Below are 19,209 nucleotides of genomic sequence, written 5' to 3'. Positions count from 1 at the left end.
TGAATAAGGCTACTGTTAGACCTGAGAAGTAGAGACTATAGGTTGCTCTGTGCTTGCTCTGTTTGACACCCCTATTTTAAATTGGTCCTATGCAGATATCTTGTGAGTGTTGGCATTTTGGTCCTGACCATTAAGAACTGGCTTTATTTCCTTGATCTAAAAAGAAAGGCTCCATCCCCCATTGTCACAAGCTAGTTTCCTTGCTTTGCCCACAGCTGCAAAACCTGCAGAGGAAACGTCTGAAAGAAATTTCTCTTTCCAAGTGAAAGAGAAGATTGCCACACTTCTGAACGCACAAAAATTATTTAGGAATACACCCATCCCTCTCGCTGAAAAATATACCCCAAAGCTAGAATGTGTTGGAACCATCTCTTCTGGCTGAATCCTTCACCAGCTTTTCTTCTGGGGGTTGTAGGTCAACAAAAAGTAGAGAGATCCTATTCCAAAGAAAAATGTTTGAACAAACCACAACCGCTGAGTTGAAGGGTCTGTGATGCCTTTCATCCTGCAGTGAAGAGACAGACAGATAAAGCCTGACATTTCTGCATGTATTACTTAAAATCCAAGTTAAGTAGATAGATGTCTATTTTGCCCTCAGCCGCTTGGAGGATGGGCGGAAACTGAAGTTGGGCTGTCATCCACACCCCTGCTCCCTCACCAGAATCCTTCAGGGAACTTTCCAGAGTGGCATGTGATACACCAATGAAGGAAAGGTATCAGCAATGCAATCACTTGTTCCAGATAACCTCCAAACAGGGTTTTGAATCCAAGTGCATATATCTGGGATTTAGAACTATCATATTGTTACTCCTCTACTGGCACTCACACAGACCAGCCTACTCACACAGTCACTGGCTCCTTCTTGTGCTTCTTTTATGTTCTTTTATTTTGCTTACTTCATTTATACATCCCAGAGCAATTAACAATACAAAATCATCAACAATAAAGGCATATATAAACACAATGCAGATAAGGGCCAGGATAAAATTCTGATTAAAAGGCTTCTTAGAAGAGGAAGGTCTTTAAGAGGTGCCTAAAAGACAATAGACAGAGTTCTCAGGGGTAGGTGCCACCAAAATTTAAGGTCCAGTTCCCGCATTATACGGAGCAGATCTCCTGATGAGATGGTATCTGCAAGAGGCCCTCTCCTGCAGAATGCAACCATAAGGTGTATATATAAGGTGCAAGACAGCCTTTTAGGAATCCTGGTCCTCAGATGTATAAGGCAGCTCAGCTGTATAAACTAGTGCCAGCGCCTTTATTATTATTTTTTAAGAAACCTGACAAAAGGATCAGGGTAAGTTCACCTGCCACAGCTGGGTTGGGTTGGGTTGGGTTCCAATGCACAGCACACCTCATTGGTTCAATGTTGGAAAGCACTGGTTGGTTTTTAAAAAGCAAATTCAACAACAGCTCTGAAGTCGGTCCTTGACAGAATTTACTTTAGACCCAATTCTTGCAGATAGGATGTGAAGATTATTAACACGTGTGTGTCACTTCCATACCACTTAAGGCAGTGAGATGGAGTGCTCATGCATTTCCTACAACACCCCATATCCGTACCCAGAAAACCAGCTCACAAGCCCAGACACAGCTTTGCCATGCTATCTGCTGTTTAGGAGACTGCAGAGGGAGGTGGAGGTAGAAGAGAGACCCAAAATAAAATAAAAATAGCTTACTTGCATAGCTTGAGGGCATATAATGCTTCCCCGATGTGGATTAACCAGGTAATTAAATATCTGAAAGGAAGGAAAATAACACCATTTGTAACTGACGTAAATTAAAGCAAGATAAGGGTTAGCCCAAAACATTTAGGTATTCCCAGAGGGAAAGCCAAACACATTCCCAATCACCAGCTAATTAACAGGGGACACAACCCTGTTATTTCTCATGCAAGCCCTTGTGAAATGGACAGGAGTTCACTGAAGCAACACAAATATGCTTTGTGCAATGCCTGTTCATTTCGGTAAGCATGGCTTGTGCAAGAGAAACACACAACAGGCTCTGCCATAGGCTCTATCTGCCTCTCATGCCACTGCCTCTAAAGGGTACCAAAGATCAGCTTGTCTTATTGTATGGCTCCCTCTGTACTACTCCCTCTGTACTACTTGCATGCTGAATAAAGTTCAGGTGCAGGAATGGTGTTTTCAAAAAGCAGGCAATCATTCTGCCCTGCCCTTTATATTAACGTGCATATTTCTAATAACAAGTTACGCATAGCCTAAACCAGACCAGAAACACTACAACGGTCCAAGTGGAGTAAGGCATGTATGGAGCTGCTCTTTAACCCATAGCTGTCAACCGTCCCTTATTTGGCAGGAAACTCCCTTATCCCAGCGCCGTTTCCCGCTGCTGTTCCGGATTGATGATGTCCCTTAAATTTCCCGGGTTTCATGCTCGCCCGGCTCAGGAGGGAAGCAGCGGCTCGGGGTCCTCCACCTCGAGAGAGCGAGCACACGAGCTGCCGTGTCTTCGTCTCTCCCTTTCCCCCCTCAGGGGCACATTGTGAGGAGACAGGTGGCGGGTGGTGGGCAGGCAGCCCCTCTTGCGAGACTTCTGCCGCGCTGCCAAGGAAAGCCGGAGGCAGCAGAGGCGGCTGAGGAGGCGGCCTGAGGGAGGAGGAAGAGGAGGGGATGGGGAGGGACACAGAAGGGCGGCACTTCAGCCGCCGCTGCTGCGCCACAACCGCCTCATGCTGGGCTCACGGGCGGCATGGGCGAGAGTCTCTCTCTCTCAGGCAGGGAAGGGCCGATGGAACTGCTTAGCATACCCTCCAACCAGTGCAGCATCGTAATGTAGTGATTTCCCCCTCTGCATCCCTTTCATAACTCTATTTTTATAAATCATTTGTCCATCCATAGTTCAAATTTTTAGTACAAGTTTTCTGTCAATCTTACCAATGTATGTAACTCTTTACAATAGCTTTTCAAATAAATTATAAACTTTCCCCATTATTTATTAAAGAGGTCCTCTTCCTGGTTTCTAATTCTGCCTGTAAGCTTTGCCATCTCGACGTCGTTCATCTGTTTTGTCTGCCACTCTTCTTTGGTGGGAGTTGTAGACCCTTAGGATCATCTAGTCCAACCCCCTGCAAAACACAGTCAGTCGCAGCCCAAGCAGCATGGCTCCATGAGTGCGGGATTTGTGTCTAAGCTAAGCCAAAATCCCTTATTTTGGCTGCTGATCCCTTATTTTCGAGGCTGCTGGTCCCAAAATCTGTAAGTTGACAGCTATGCTTTAACCCAGGTGACAAAAGTGCTCAGGGGAGATAATTATGGGCTGGAAAACTACCAGAGGAAGAGGAACAAAGGCTAGACAGCCTGTCCCGATCCACCCTTCACACATGTGCCGGACTGGTTTTTACAGTTAAAAAGGAAGGAAGAGAAAAGAATGAGGCCCTGGGTCCATTGTTAGAAACTCTACAATTCTATGACTCTATAATCTCAAATACATTGCTTGACTGTAGCTTGCTCTTACATTTCACTTGTCCCTCCCAATATGCAAGGGGAAACACATACATATGGCCGCATATTATATTACTCACCCTCCCACCCACCCCCAAAATCCCCACTGTTGGGTGAGCAGAAGGAATGTGAACAGGTGGAAGATGAGAATTCAGCTTACCCGATATTGAGAAGAGTTTTATGCTTTTCCACCAAATATTTAGTGAAGGTGCCTAATGGTCCCAGAAGGCCATAGGGGATTGTTGAGGGTGAAAAGACTGCCCACTGAGGTGTGCAGAGGGGGAGGGGAGAAAGAGATACACATTTAAGTAAGCATACAGGAGGTACTGTTTTATTTACTTCAGCTTTACTTCAGCCACTTAATATTCCAAATTCCTAAGCGGCATACAGTGGTACCTCTGGTTACGTACTTAATTTGTTCCGAAGGTCTGTTCTTAACCTGAAGCACCACTATAGCTAATGGGGCCTCCCGCTGCTGCTGCTGCACCACCGGAGCACAATTTCTGTTCTCATCCTGAAGCAAAGTTCTTAACCCGAGGTAATATTTCTGGGTTAGCGGAGTCTGTAACCTGAGACGTATTTAACCTGAAGCATATGTAACCCGAGGTACCACTGTATATACGTGTCAACATAACCCATCATCCTGCAACATCAGAATTCACAACTTTTGTGTTTATCCCCCAGTATCCATAAATAATATATGAAATTCGGGGACATCAATACAATGTGGCACAATCCAGAAATTAGCAGCCATTTGACCAGGGGTAGGCAACCTAAGGCCCCTGGGCCAGATCCAGCCCAATCGCCTTCTAAATCTGAGCCACAGACGGTCCAGGAATCAGTGTGTTTTTACATGAGTAGAATGTGTCCTTTTATTTAAAATACATCTCTGGGTCATTTGTGGGGCCTGCCTGGTGCTTTTACATGAGTAGAATGTGTGCTTTTATTTAAAATGCATCTCTGGGTTATTTGTGGGAATAATTTGTTCATTCCCCCCCCCCAAAAAAATAGTCCAGCCCACCACATGGTCTGAGGGATGGTGGACCAGCCCACGGCTGAAAAAGGTTCTGACCATTGCATTTTACAATGCAGGGTGTGGAGGACCCTGAAACACTGGACTTAGGCAAGAAAGCCCACAGCTGATGAGATCTCGGTCTAGATTCCCCTACAAAAATAAATCACAATTATCATATAATGTACTTCCAGAATAAACCTCACCAGTACAGTGTGTGCTATGCATTAAAGCAGGCTGTCTTCACGAAATGCACTAAAAGTGCACTACGGCGGAAAACATATTTATACTGGACTCCAATCAGGGATTCAGCTCCCAAAAACCTTTGAGTGGGGGTGAGAGACAGAAACAAGAAAAATGGCCTCTATTTCAGAGCAGCAGAAGATAACTCAAGATTCCGGGGTTTGTTTTGTTTTTCCCCCACCCATTCATTTCAGTGGAAGAGTTTAAACACCTGCTTGAGGCTTCTACCCTGTGCCCAGCTGCAGTGGAGTAATGCCCACTGAACTCAATGGGGCGCGGGTTGAACTATGATCCTAGCTGTCAACGTTTCCCTTTTTAAAAGGGAAATTCCCTTATTCCGAATACGATTCCTCGCAAGAAAAGGGAAAAGTTGGCAGCTATGACTATGATCCCCGCACGTCCCCCCCCCCCGGGTGCCCCTTGGAGCCGTGGCGCCCCGCGCTTCCCCGCACCAGGTGCCCCGGGAGCCTCCAGGGAGGCTGCGCTCACCCCGTAGTAGATCAGGCCGACCAAGATCGCCACCACTACGAACAGGTTGGAGCGTCGGAAGTAATCGGCGCGGTGCTCGGCCTGGGAGTCCATCGAGCCCGCCACCCTCCTCATCTCTTCGGCGATCGGATCTGTTCCCGCCGCCTCTTGCGAGCAGCCCCAAACAAGCGCTCCGGAGAGGCGTGGCGACGGCGCCGTATTTGCATACGCCGCCCGCGTCACAGAGAGGGCCCTGTTGTTACGCTCAGCGCAGGCGCGGGGAGGAGGAGGGCTGGATTAGGAGGGAAACCGGGGGGGGGGGGCTCACTGCCGCGGGCTCCGCGCTGCTGCCTGCTGCTTTTCTCCTCTCGCGTATCTCGGGCAACCGCGAGCGCGATGCTTTGTGGGAAACTGCTGGCGGCAATTCGCACAATTGGAGAGTTGGAAGAGGTCCCCAAGGGTCATCTAGTCCAACCCCGCCTGCAGTGCAGGAATCCCGCCGAAAGCCGTCCCTGCGTGGGCTCGACTTCTGGTTAACAGGGCACTGACCCATTGTGCCACAATTCAGCACAGTGACAAGCGAGACAAGAGGGGGGATCGTAGAATCGTACAATTGCAAGGGACCCTGAGGATCATCTAGCCCCCCCCCCACCTGCAGAGCAGGGAGCGTGGAGCTTGGACCCACGACCCTCAGATTAAGAGTCCCATTCGCTACCAGCTGACCTGCCCGTGGTGGTGCAGTAGTGCCATGCGCACCTCATTCACACAAAATCACCACCCACTCATTCGCCTTTCTGGAGTTTGCACACTCACCGAGTCCCCATCCCTAATGTGCTGATTGTCTGCTCTTCTTGCCCTTTCCAGTGCCCAGTGCTTGACCCCTCTTGCTGTTGGCTATTTTGCAGATTAGTTGCTCTGCAGAAGGCGTGCTGGGGAGACCACACATTTCAAGAAACGCAAAAGTAACCTTTGGTAGGTTTTAATAACAAAACAAAAACTCCTTTTACACTAAATTACAATATATCAATAAGCATGACCCATCCATCAGGGTATTGAGAGAGCTACGTGTTTAATTAACATAACTTAACACCTGCTAAACTGCTTCACAGCAGTAAAACTAGGTCATGTTATTTGCTCTGGCCCTTAAAGACACACACATCTTGTGAAACAATAATGAGCCTTATATTTAAAGAAACCATTCAACACCTGCTTCTGGTTTGCCTTCTCTTCCTTCTCAAAAAATGGGCCAGGTTTTGTGGGTCAAAAAGGTTGCTTTTGCTGGACAGGTTGGATCAACAAGTGTGTTTTTTTCTTCTTTTTATTTTCTTGCCTCAAATTGTTAATGAATGGCAGCCTCTGACTGGCCATGGTTCCAGGAGGGAGAGTTTAAAAGGAGAGGTTTTGGAGAGACAGTTAGTTTGATGAGAGGGTTGGTTGAAGTGGGTTGGAATTGTGGTTGGTGAGGGTGGGAGAAAGGTAGGGAGACAGGTTAGGAGACAGGCTGAGCTATGAAAAGTGAATGGGAGAAAGAGTTGGCTCTGGAAAAAACAGCTTCCACTCTGAGCGTATTGTGAAGGACAGAGTGTGGTGTCCTGTAGGAGGAATAGACCGGAATTTTACTGGGAGGCAGTGGTTGAGCCAGGAGAAGTAGGAGCTGGAAAGGAACAGCCTACTTGGGACTCAAACCTAGTCTGGAGGGGAGAGATTCTTCTAAGGAGAAGAAGAAACTCCTAGACCCAGTGAAGGGAGGGAGTGTGGAGAGCCCTGTGGTCTACATCTGAAGGCAGCCTTGTTTAGGGAAGCTTTTAATGTTTGATGTATTACAGTATTTTAATATTTTTTGGAAGCCACCCAGAGTGGCTAGGGAAGCCCAGCCAGATGGGCATAGTATAAATAATAAATTATTATTATTATTATTAGAATAGACCTCCGAACGAGTTAAGTTTGTAACCAGAGGTACCACTGTATTACTTAAAGTACCTCAGGAGCAGGATTGTTAAAGGGGTTGGGTAACTGAAAGAAAGTATCACCAGAAAAAAGAACCAAACCAATAATGCACAAACAACTGAGGACAAATTTAAAGTGAAATCACACTGTATTTCTGAACTAACCTAAGTTAAATCCATTTGTGTTATATACTATCTTGCCTTAAAGAAATCTTTATTGTTTATTTAAAGAAAACCTGTCTGAGACTCCAACTTACTAGTTACCCCTTCACAAAGCTCCTTCGCAGCATACTCTGGGGCTAGAAATTTTAAGGGAAAAGGGAAAGAAACCTTCAGGTAAAGGGTTGTCCAGTGAGGTGGGGGCAATTTATCTAAGTGAGAGCGGGCCCAACGGCATGAGAGAAAAAAGTGCCGTCGCGTCCGTCACATTTTGTCCTCATCATTTCTAGCACACGAAATGAGTCAAAAGTTCTGGCTTCCTGCATGTCACATTTTCCAGAGAAGCCAGAAAAAGGGCTGCCGTGATGGAGCGGAGTGGGAGGGACCTGGTGCCAGAATATCACAAGTGCCAGGCTCTGCTGATCTGGCAGCTGCCTCCCTCCGAAAAGCAGGGGTAAGCACATTGTCTTGGCCAAAGAATGCTAGAAGCAGCCATTTATCCCCTCACGGAGCTACAATTCCTGGCACCCTTATGGGTCCCAGGATTGTTTTAAAGGACCATTAAATGTATGGTGTGTCTGCAGTCCAGAAGTGTAGGTGGATTGCATGCTTGGGCCATCTAGATTTGTTTCTCATAATGTTACGCAATGCTTCGCACATTTTAAGTATATTGCTATTACTGCAATTTAAAGCACAGGGGAAGTTTCAATTTAAATTGCTCACAACTGTTTCCCCATGCATATATTTTCAGAACGTATGTACATGAATGTAAATTACATATTCTCTAGGAGGACATGCATAGTAATTAGTTGCTACTTGACTTTCAATGAGAAGGCTTGCTGTTGCTGAGCCCAACCAACCTCAACTTCATTCTATGCTGTAGTGGTAGCAGAGGGAAACATGCAGCCTTTTGTAAAAAAAAAATAAGGCTCTGTGCTTTAGCCTGATGTGACTTGGTTGATTACTTACTTAATATTAATGATTACTAAATCTATTTCACCTCCCTACAGGAATTAATGACCTACAATGAAATTTTGGAATAAACATATTAAGTGGTTATTTACTCGTGTGTGGAGTGTTGGAGGAGGGTAGGACCTCTGGTGGAGGACACATCATGCTCCTTCTGGGATAGATTGCCCACCTTTGGTCCCCATCCTGCACTCAGCTCTCACCTGTGGCTCCTAGAAGCCGTCAGCATGCGACAGCAGCAACACCCTGGGAATGGCTTTGACTGGCTAGCTAAACCAGGGGAGGGTAGCTGATGGGTCTCAAGCCCTTGGTGAGTTAGGGACTTCCCTTGCATGTGGAGATAGTCTCCAGCTGTTTGAGCAGAAGAGACCAATAGTGAAGTTTTGCAAGAGCTGCCTGTTGCAATGTTGCATCTGTGTGGGCATTTTCGTTACCTGAGCAGCATGTTGCAGAGAGGAGCAATCTGCTGGAGCTGTCTGAATTTGTTCCCAGAAGATCTGCATCTAACTAAGAGGAAATGAAAGGATGAATTAATCAGATAATAGGATTATCATTGCATCAGAATGTGAAGGTGTAATTTTGAGAGGGATTACAACTTGGCACGAGGCTGGACCTTGTGCCTTCAAAGTTGCTACATGCAGTGGTCTGATTCTTAGAGAATTTTTTTTTTTTTTAACATTCATCAGAGCGAAAAGATTAAAATGTCTTTAGCTGCTGATGCAATGGGACATGCTGTTGATGCAATGCAACACCCACAAATGAGAAACATTTCCTCCTTGTTGTTGTTTTTAAGTATACTTATACGTAAGTGCGGGACACGGGTGGCGCTGTGGGTTAAACCACAGAGCCTAGGACTTGCCAATCAGAAGGTCAGTGGTTCAAATCCCCACAACAGGGGGAGCTCCTGCTGTTCAGTCCCTGCTCCTGCCAACCCCAGAGTCGGCCACTACTGGACCTAATGGTCACAGGTCCCTTTACCTTTATACATAAGTGCAATTGAAGACACAGTCCTGAAAAAGACTAGTTCTCTAGTCGGAGTAAGAGGGGAATGATACATGAGGAAGAGCAGCTGAAGCATCCCTGAATGAGAGAGTGAGCTGTTTAAATCCAGGTTGAGCTAGGCTGTTCTTTCCTTGCTGGTATGCATCCATCCTTCCTTTAAAAAAATATCAATTCATTATCTGCATTCTGCTGTCAACGTGCATGCCTCTTTACTAATAAAACACCCAGATCTAAGTCCTGCTGAGCTTCCAGTGTACGATTCAGCCCAGGGAAGGAAAGGGTGGGATGAGAACTGGGGGGAACGTGTATCCTTTCTGGAGGAAGAACATGGAACACATCTCCTGGGCTGCCAATTTCTCCCCAAAGCCTTTTGCATGATGATGAGTGAGCTGAAGGGACTCACCTGTAGGAATGTTCCCTCTCACGTTGTCCACTAGGCAGGAGATGTTATCATTTCTCAATACAGTATAAGGCAGGGCATTTGCAACTGTTCCCATCCATTTGCTCCTCTACCTTGTCCTTCACCTGCCTCACTTGAGGAATGCTATGGACTGGGAGCTGTGAGGAGCGTCCAAACATTGAGGGGGCCCAACACTAACAAATATTGTGGGGGGCTCAAAGGGCTCTGGCCCCTAGGAGTCAGCGCTCCTGAGGGAAGACAAGCCATGTGGGGAACTACTTATCCCGCGCCCTCTTCTCTCAAATATCATGCCAATAATTACGTTCAGAATTTGGGCTTCTGGGCTACACAGACACAAAACTGCTTGTTTCTAGAAACCTGTTGCTCTCGGAAGGATGGGGCCTGGTGCTCCCAGGCTGCAGGTCTGCAGATGACCTTAACCCAGCCAAAGCTGCAGGGAACTAAAGCACAATATGAAAGCCTTGCCCTGGTTTGCTTCTCCTTGGGGGCAGGATGAGGAGGGGGAGCAAGGAGTAAAAAAGGAAATAAACGAGTGGTGGTTTCTCCAGTCAAGTACTGGTATTTTGATACTATACTACACTGAAATATTTAAATGTTTCTTTGATTGTCCTTGAATTTTCCTGCTGCTCTTGCCACCCCTTCCTGCAACAACAGTGTGGCGTGCCGCACCTTTTACAACCACTGTATTAAGCCTGAAATGGAGGACACTGCGACAAGCTCGGTGCCTCAGTTACCACTCGCGCCGACTTGCCTGCTCTCTCTTACATATATTTCCCCGAACAACCCTTAAAACAAATGCTAACTATCCCAGAGTATCCTGTGGGGGACCTTGGTGTGGGGGGATAACCAATAAGCTGGAGTCTCAAGCAGATGTTTTTAAAACAACAATAAAGATTTATTTTAAAACAAGGTATTATAATACATGTGGAGAAACTTAGGTCACTTCAGAATTAATAAGCTAGTTTTCTGAATTTGTTTCACAGAGGTTTTGGCTTTTTAGTTTGGTTCCTTTCTGAGGCGGCACTTTCCTTCCGGTAAAAAGGTAAAGGTAAAGGGACCCCTGACCATTAGGTCCAGTCATGACCGACTCAGGGATTGCGGTGCTCATCTCGCTTTATTGGCCGAGGGAGCCGGCGTGCAGCCTCCGGGTCATGTGGCCAGCATGACTAAGCCGCTTCTGGTGAACCAGAGTAGCGCATGGAAACGGCGTTTACCTTCCCGCCAGAGTGGTACCTATTTATCTACTTGCACTTTGACGTGCTTTTGAACTGCTAGGTTGGCAGGAGCAGGGACCGAGCAGCGGGAGCTCACCCCGTCACGGGGATTCGAACCGCCGACTTTCTGATCGGCAAGTCCTAGGCTTTGTGGTTTAACCCACAGCGCCACCCGCGTCCCTTTCCTTCTGGTACCCACCCCTTTAACAAATCCAACTCCTGAGGTAACTTTCAGTAATAGTCTTAAGGGCTCACAACCCCACTTCCTTAACTGGGTTTGGGGAGTCTCTTTCCAGAAGAGTCTCTCCCCTCCAGACTAGCTAGAGACCTAAGTAGACTGATCCCTTTTCAGCTACTCCTGTCTCTCCCTCAGTCTCCCAGCAAGATACAGTCCTATTACTCCTGCAAGACATTACACTCAGTCTTTCTCTGTACACTCGGAGTGGATGTTTTCTCCTGAACCAACTCTCCCTCCTTAGCACTCTATATTTCAACCTGTCTCCTAACCTAACTCCCAACCTTTCCAACCTCACTTCCATCCCCCTCCACAACCACAACTCTAAACCAACCTTACAAACTCTCTTCCTCCTGGAACCTCAGCCAATCAAAATCAAATATCTTTAATACGGTCAATGACCAGCAAGCAATCCATAAAAATAAAATAAAACATGGCAATACAAGCACCACTGCACCACAGACAACAGTGGAGACATGGCCAGATCAAAAGAATTGGAGCTTATGTTTATGACCAGGTCTCGACCCTTAAGGTTTTAAGGGTTCAGTTCAAATGTCACTACTGTTTATTATCATTCCTTCGATGTTTGCAATTTGAACTCCGTTGCTGTCATCATTGCTCATCTTATTCTTGTTGCAATGTAACAGTACTTCGCTACAGGCCTGTTGATTTCGGGGTCTTTGTCAGCTAAGAGGTGTCTGATATAGGTGTCGTCTGTGCTACGAGGTATTTTCCTCAGAATCGGCTCGATCAGCTCTTGAGTCTCGATATAATGGGCAGTATAAGATGACATGCCCAATGGTTTCAATTTCGTTGCTGTTAGGTAAAGGTACCCCTGCCCGTACGGGCCAGTCTTGACAGACTCTAGGGTTGTGCGCCCATCTCACTCAAGAGGCCAGGGGCCAGCGCTGTCCGAAGACACTTCCGGGTCACGTGGCCAGCATGACAACACTGCTCTGGCGAGCCAGCGCAGCACACGGAAACGCCGTTTACCTTCCCGCCAGTAAGCGGTCCCTATTTATCTACTTGCACCCAAGAGTGCTTTCGAACTGCTAGGTTGGCAGGCGCTGGGACCGAGCAACGGGAGCGCACCCCGCCGCGGGGATTCGAACCACCGACCTTTCGATCGGCAAGCCCTAGGCACTGAGGCTTTTACCCACAGCGCCACCTGCGTCCCTTCCGTTGCTGTTACAGGGACATAATCTTTGTTCGAACGGTATTTTGTTGTATCTTCCCTCTAGAAGAGCTGAAGGGAGAGCGTTAAAGCGGGCCCTGGTAAATGCCCATCGGTGTTTAGCATTATGTAGAACTTTGAGATAGTTTGCTAGATGGGGGCTTTGGGAATCGAATAGGAGTTTGTGAGTTATCGGAAGTTGACTAAAGTCATTTTGGACTTCAGTGTCCCTGAGTCTTTCTTTAATTATGTTCTTGGCCCTTCCCCTTTCTAGACTTAATAAATACTCTGGGGAGAGACCATATGTGGCCAATTTTCTGAGAGTGCCCTTCATCCAACTAGATTGGAATTTATCCAGGAGCATCAGGGAAAGCAGTCCAATCAGAGGCTGCTGTTCTTTAACCATTTGCTGACAGGAGATAAAAGTAAAAAGAAATACTTGTGGAACCAACTTTTCTGTCACAGACACCATGTCTGTGTAGGGGCTTTTCAGTCTCCTCCCTTCAGTGGCAAATCAGCCCACAGGCTATTCAGGAATGTCAGAGAATCTTCTGGACTTGCATTCCATGATGTGTGAGGAGCTGCTGGCAAATGTGGGTAATCCTTCCCACTTCCCTTCCTCCCCTTCTGGACTTGTTTGGATCCCCATCTGCTTGGCATTGACCCAGAGGCAAGATTAAGGGTGGTGGTGGGGTATGGAAACAGATACAAAGAGTCTCCTATGAATTTTAGGATAGGAAGAAATAATTTTAAAACATCCCGAGCCAGTGTGGTGTAGTGGTTAAGAGTGGTAGACTGGTAATCTGGGGAACCGGGTTCGCTTCCCCTCTGCTCCACATGCAGCTGCTGGGTGACCTTGGGCTAATTACACTTCTCTGAAGTCTCTCAGCCCCATTCACCTCACAGAGTGTTTGTTGTGGGGGAGGAAGGGAAAGGAGAATGTTAGCTGCTTTGAGACGCCTTCAGGTTAGTGATAAAGCGGGATATCAAATGCAAACTCTTCTTTCTGCTCAAATCAAGTCTATTGGATGTCAAAAAGCTGACAGAAAGAGGAAACAATGGAATTGTATGTTGAGTTTCCGATAAAGAAATTATGTCCTTGGTTACATTCTTTAATATGTTCCCCACACATGATTTGGAATCCACATGTTGCCACATCCACAAGTGCGACTAGGGGAGCAGGTGAGAAGAGAAGTGGGCATTCAAATTGACCGCTGCCTTATCCACAAAATTGGCAAGGCCTCCCTCATTTATGATGGCACAGCAATAATTAATTACTCTAATTCACCATATTTTTTGCTGCACAGCTATGCACTAAGTTTGGATTGATAAGAACAGTTAAGAGCTCAGAAGGGAAAGGGTTTTATCTCTATAGAAGCTTCTCTGAGAAGTGAGAGAGGATTGTGGGGTTTTTTGCTAAAGAGATTACATTTATTGCAGGAATTGGATGCTTTAGTTGAGACTCCTGAATTGGAGGGGATTGGCCTAGATGACCTTCAGGGTCCCTTCCAACTTTGCAATTCTAGCATTCTTTTTACTCCATAGATATAATCTAATCAAAATGTACATTATAAAAACAATTATTTACTTATATAACATGGTGTTAGGGATAATCAGCTATAGGTTGGCATGGTTTAAAGTGAGCCACAGAAAAAGCTTTCAAGACCGGGTATTGAATGTACACTATTTTATCAATTAATGCATTGCCTTTCACATAATTCTCTAGTCCCAATAGCTTCATATGGATTTTAAACACCACTGGAGACATATCGTGCCCTGCAGCACCCCACAGCTGAAGAGACAGAGGGTTGAGAAACACTCATCCAATTCTGTCTTCTGGAATTGCCCATTATCTCAAGACTGGAACCAGTGCAGATTTATGCTCCAGGGACCCATCTTCTGTAGACAGACCAGGAGGATGCCATGGCTGATGGTATCAAAAGCCAATGTGAGAGACTGCTGAAGCCACAATGTTGCACCTCATCACTCTCCCAACAAAGCTCATCTAACAGGATGGCCAAGGCAAATTTAGTCCAAATTTAGTAGCCCCCTCTTGGCCTCACTGATGTGGTCCAATGAGTTTTCGCAGCATCAGACTGGGCTAACTCAGCAATACATTGCAGCCAGCACACAACTGTGTAGATGCACTGTGGAAATGCTAATTGACAGACAGCAATTTGCCGTGTCATGAGGCTCTGCTATACCAGCAATATGAGACTTGGAATCAATGGCAACTTCTGCAAGACAGATTGCTCTTCTTACAAACTGATACAGTTTCCTTAACTTTTTATGTTGGAAGAGATTGTCTTAATATCTGCCGCTCCAGAATCTGGGTTTCCAGAGCATTTATTTATCTGCCAAATAATATTTATTAGTTTTCCAATTTTTTAACAAACCAATGCCAGGTTACATAAAATTTAATATTTATTTATTTATTTATTCAATTTTATTCAATTTTATTCAATTTTATTCAATTTTATTATATTATATTATATTATATTATATTATATTATATTATATTATATTATATTATATTATATTATGTATGTCTGTCTCTGTCTGTCTATCTGTCCCTCATCCCCATTTATCTTCACAAAAATTTCCTGAGGTAGGTTAGGCTGAGCTATAAGTGGCTTAAGTCTACCCAGTGATCTTCGTGGCTCAGTTAGCGCTTGAACCCATGTCTCCATGCATTCTAACCACTACACACTGTTCTGTCATAGGTAATAACTACAAGAAGAGTTTTTCTGTGCGTGTGCAGATTGTTCTTTTACCCTTGAGCAGTCGCAACCTATCCATATTTATTTAAGAGTGAAGAAGTCAGGTGGCATGGTCCCCAAGCAAACATGACCTCTCTTTTCTAAAAATGAAGCATTGTTGAAGGCAGCACCATGGGCGTAGCCTGGATTTTTGTGGGGGGGGGGGGGCAGGACTTTTGTTAGGAGGTGCAGAACCGACATGATTGGTTAGCTACTTAAGTATTTCTATTGTTTTGCTTGATGGGGGGAGGCAGCTGCCCCCCTTGCTTACACCCATGAGCAGCACACTTATCTTTGGGCCTGGGAATGAGGCCCTTTACTAGTAACCCATCATCTAGGAAACACAACAAAATCCTGCAGGGAATAAGGATAATCTGTTGGGCACTGAATAACCTCTGTAGAAACAAATCCAGATAGCTCAAGCAAACAAGAGAAAGCAGATAAACAGCACCTTAAATTCACAAATAAGCACTAGGGGGCAGTATTTCCCAGTGTTTCGCATCTAGATCAGATCCAAAAAGAACAGTCATTTCAGAAATTATCAAAATTAGGCATACCTACAGCCCAATATCAGATGTATAAAGTATTATCCTGAGTTGCAGGGGATTGTAAGTAAGATCAAAGGGAAAGGAAATGCCCCCCAACCTTCTTAATAATGGACTGTTAAGAACATAATTATCACCATCTGAACTTATCTTCCTGGCCTCTGCTGTTTACAGTTCCTCCCACATATTTGCTGGCTTTGCAGCAACAAGCTAACTCTACAAACCCTCTGGGTCATTGAGAGCCTCAGCCCCTTTCAGGATCAACTGATATAAATTATCAGGGCTGGGGGAGGCCAGTTTGAACAACTGATATAAAGCAAGCTTCCCGTTGATATAGCTCCATATATATTGCAACAGTGTTAGTTTACAAGAAAAGATAGTATTTTTTATACTGTTATTTCATTCTTACAACCAAGCTTCACATACCTTGGTGGAAGAAAAACCACAAATGGTAGGTGGTTGAATTGTGGAGGCATTGTTTGATATTATTGCAAGTGACACTGTCCTTGTTGGTCTGCCATTTAAATCCTGCAATGAAAAGTGCACCTAGGATTGATTTCAACCTCATTTTTGTGGAGGGAAGATTAAGATACCTCCAGCCAGTATGATCAGTAATCAAATATTATTAGAGTTGTAGTCCACCTAATACATTTTCCTGCATTGGAGAGGGTTGGACTAGATGACCCTCAGGGTCCCTGACAACTTCACCATTTGACGGTTCTGCTTCAGCACTGTGAAGCAGCTCTCTAGGGTTTCAGGTGGGAGTCTTATCAGGAGACACCAGGAGCTGGACCTGGGACCTTCTGCATGCAAAAAACATGTTCTACCACTAAGTTACAGTGTTTCCCATCACTGCAATAAAGTTTTCCCAGTGGCCAGCAATCTGCAGTGGATCTGTTGGCTCTTGCATCAGCTCATTTCCAGCTTCCATCTCTTTGCTTATGCTTGTATCCATATGGAACTCATGAATGGGAAGAAAACTTTTCTGTCCCACCAAGCCTATGCAGGCAATTTAAATCACATCACTCGCAATGGTCTTCTGGTGTTTGTTTTTAATTTCTTTATATATATATGCAAATGTAAACTACTGTGATAATATCTCTAATATTGCTTGCTAATTTTTCTGGTACTGCTTCATGCCTTTAGTTCCATGTCTTGCTGCCATGAAGAGGCAGTGATGGGAAACAGTTCACTGGTGACATTTCTGCTAAATGAACAGTTGTAAATACAGCTGAGCCACAAGAGAAGTAAAAGGAAGCTATTCTGGGAAGTGCAGGCCCTTCCCACATTTTGTGGGATAAATGTCTGTTTCTGTGGTCTGCCGATGTGAACAGGACCCTTGCAATGTTGCAAGCAGCATCTTGCTCTCTTGATCTCTGTCCATCCAGGCTGCTAAAGCTGACAAGTGTATCCAGGGGCCTGCTCCCTTTGGTCAAGCAGTAGCACATAAATCCCTGAAGAAACCTCTATGGTGAAAAAGTTGGTTTTGCTGGAAAAGTGTTTCTTTCTTCTTCTTTTTCCTGCCTGCAAATTGTTAATGAATGGAAGCCTCTGATTGGCCAGGGTTCCAGGAGGGAGAGTTTAAAAGGAGAGGTTTTGGAGAGACAGTTAGTTTGAGAGGGTTGGTTGAAGTGGGTTGGATTTGTGGTTGGAGAGGGTGGGAGATAGGTAGGGAGACAGGTTAGGAGACAGGCTGAGGTATAAAGAGTGAATGGGAGAAAGAGTTGGCTCTGGAAAAAACAACTTCCACTCTGAGCGTATTGTGAAGCGTATTGTGTCCTGTAGGAAGAATAGCCCGGAATTTTACTGGGAGGCAGAGGTTGAGCCAGGAGAAGTAGGAGCTGGAAAGGAACAGCCTACCTGGGACTCAAATCTAGTCTGGAGGGGAAAGATAGATTGTAGATCAATTGGTGGGGGAAATTCTGTGCAGTGTTTGAGCTGGCAAGTAGCTTGAGGAGAAAGGATACACACCTGGTGCTTCAGAGATCTGCCTGCCCTCACTGTAGTCTTCTTCTTATCCTGAGTGCAATTGGAGGACAGCCAAGCAGTTTCCCAAGTTATCATTCTCTTACGATTACTTCAGCAAATCCATGTAAATGTCAATTCAGATTGAGCTATTCACGACATCATAGATGTTAACATGGTGATCAAAGTTCTCTGTCAATAGTGTAATCACACTGATGAAGCAATAATAATAATAATAATAATAATAATTTATTATTTGTACCCCGCCCATCTGGCTGGGTTTCCCCAGCCACTCTGGGCGGCTTCCATAGAAACAAAGAATACAGTAAAATATCACAGATTAAAAACTTCCCTGAACAGGGCTGCCTTAAGATGTCTTCTAAATGTCAGGTAGTTATTTATCGCTTTGACATCTGCTGGGAGGGCGTTCCACAGGGCGGGCGCCACTACCGAGAAGGCCCTCTGCCTGGTTCCCTGTAGCTTTGCTTCTCGCAATGAGGGAACCGCCAGGAGGCCCTCAGAGCTGGACCTCAGTGTCCGGGCAGAACGATGGGGGTGGAGACGCTCCTTCAGGTATACTGGGCCGAGGCCGTTTAGGGCTTTAAAGGTCAACACCAACACTTTGAATTGTGCTCGGAAACGTACTGGGAGCCAATGTAGGTCTTTCAAGACCGGTGTTATGTGGTCTCGGCGGCCGCCCCCAGTCACCAGTCTAGCTGCCGCATTCTGGATTAGTTGTAGTTTCCGAGTCACCTTCAAAGGTAGCCCCACGTAGAGCGCATTGCAGTAGTCCAAGTGGGAGATAACAAGAGCATGCACCACTCTGGCGAGACAGTCCGCGGGCAGGTAGGGTCTCAGCCTGCGTACCAGGTGGAGTTGGTAGACAGCTGCCCTGGATACAGAATTGACCTGTGCCTCCATGGACAGCTGTGAGTCCAGAATGACTCCCAGGCTGCGCACCTGGTCCTTCAGGGGCACAGTTACCCTATTCAGGACCAGGGAGTCCTCCACACCAGCCCGCCTCCTGTCCCCCAAAAACAGTACTTCTGTCTTGTCAGGATTCAACCTCAATCCATTAACCGCCATCCATCCTCCAACCGCCTCCAGGCACTCACACAGGACCTTCACCGCCTTCACTGGTTCTGATTTAAAAGAGAGGTAGAGCTGGGTATCGTCTGCATATTGATGGACACCCAGTCCAAACCTCCTGATGATCTCTCCCAGTGGATTCATATAGATGTTAAAAAGCATGGGGGAGAGGACGGAACCCTGAGGCACCCCACAAGTGAGGGCCCAGGGGTCTGAACACTCATCCCCCACCACCACTTTCTGAACACGGCCCAATACTCAAGAGTTTAAGTATTAACTGGTCAGGGTGGCAGAATCATTTGGTCTGGATGAGTAGAAACTGGTCTAGAGAGCAACAATTTGGAACAAAAATGAGGTTCACATTTAACAAATAAATAATAATATCCAACCTCCCACTAGCCTACATTTTAAAAAGCTACAATCCTAAAATCATTGAACTTCTCTCCCTTGCAGTTTGCCTTTGCTGTTTTATAACATTTTTAATGGATGCTTATTGTTTTGATATATTGATGTAAACCACTTTGTGAGGTTCATTTCAAAAGTA

General features: G+C 45.7%; 1 protein-coding gene and 2 long non-coding RNA genes across 4 annotated transcripts in view; 1 reads left to right on the top strand and 2 right to left on the bottom strand.

The window, feature by feature from the left end:
• Nucleotides 1–355: 355 nt before the first annotated feature.
• TMEM254 (transmembrane protein 254) lies at nt 356–5,381 on the bottom strand. The gene is made up of 4 exons (XM_083440663.1): nt 5,209–5,381; nt 3,625–3,728; nt 1,680–1,739; nt 356–505 (listed from the first exon to the last, which is right to left on the bottom strand). Exons 1-4 carry the CDS (start codon nt 5,320–5,322, stop codon nt 388–390), a joined length of 396 nt encoding a protein of 131 aa, XP_083296789.1. The 5' UTR covers nt 5,323–5,381; the 3' UTR covers nt 356–387.
• An 899-nt stretch (nt 5,382–6,280) lies between these two features.
• On the bottom strand, nt 6,281–17,693 carry LOC310677550. 2 transcript variants are annotated; one of them, XR_014511266.1, is made up of 3 exons: nt 17,583–17,693; nt 16,742–17,077; nt 6,281–8,768 (listed from the first exon to the last, which is right to left on the bottom strand). It is a non-coding gene; the product is annotated as an uncharacterized lncRNA (long non-coding RNA). The 2 variants fall into 2 exon arrangements; XR_014511267.1 differs by lacking the exon at nt 16,742–17,077 and adding an exon at nt 16,038–16,139 and having other exon boundaries at nt 17,583–17,687.
• The window catches only part of LOC310677547, a 161,184-nt gene continuing 158,974 nt past the window's right edge, over nt 17,000–19,209 (top strand). The window contains exon 1 of the long non-coding RNA XR_014511262.1: nt 17,000–17,090. This is a non-coding gene — a long non-coding RNA (uncharacterized lncRNA). The remainder of the gene's footprint in view (nt 17,091–19,209) is intronic.

The sequence above is a fragment of the Podarcis tiliguerta genome (assembly GCF_965153285.1).
Source record: "Podarcis tiliguerta genome assembly, chromosome: 5".
In the NCBI taxonomy this organism is placed as follows: domain Eukaryota; kingdom Metazoa; phylum Chordata; class Lepidosauria; order Squamata; family Lacertidae; genus Podarcis; species Podarcis tiliguerta.
This window is presented reverse-complemented; position numbering and strand designations above follow the sequence as displayed.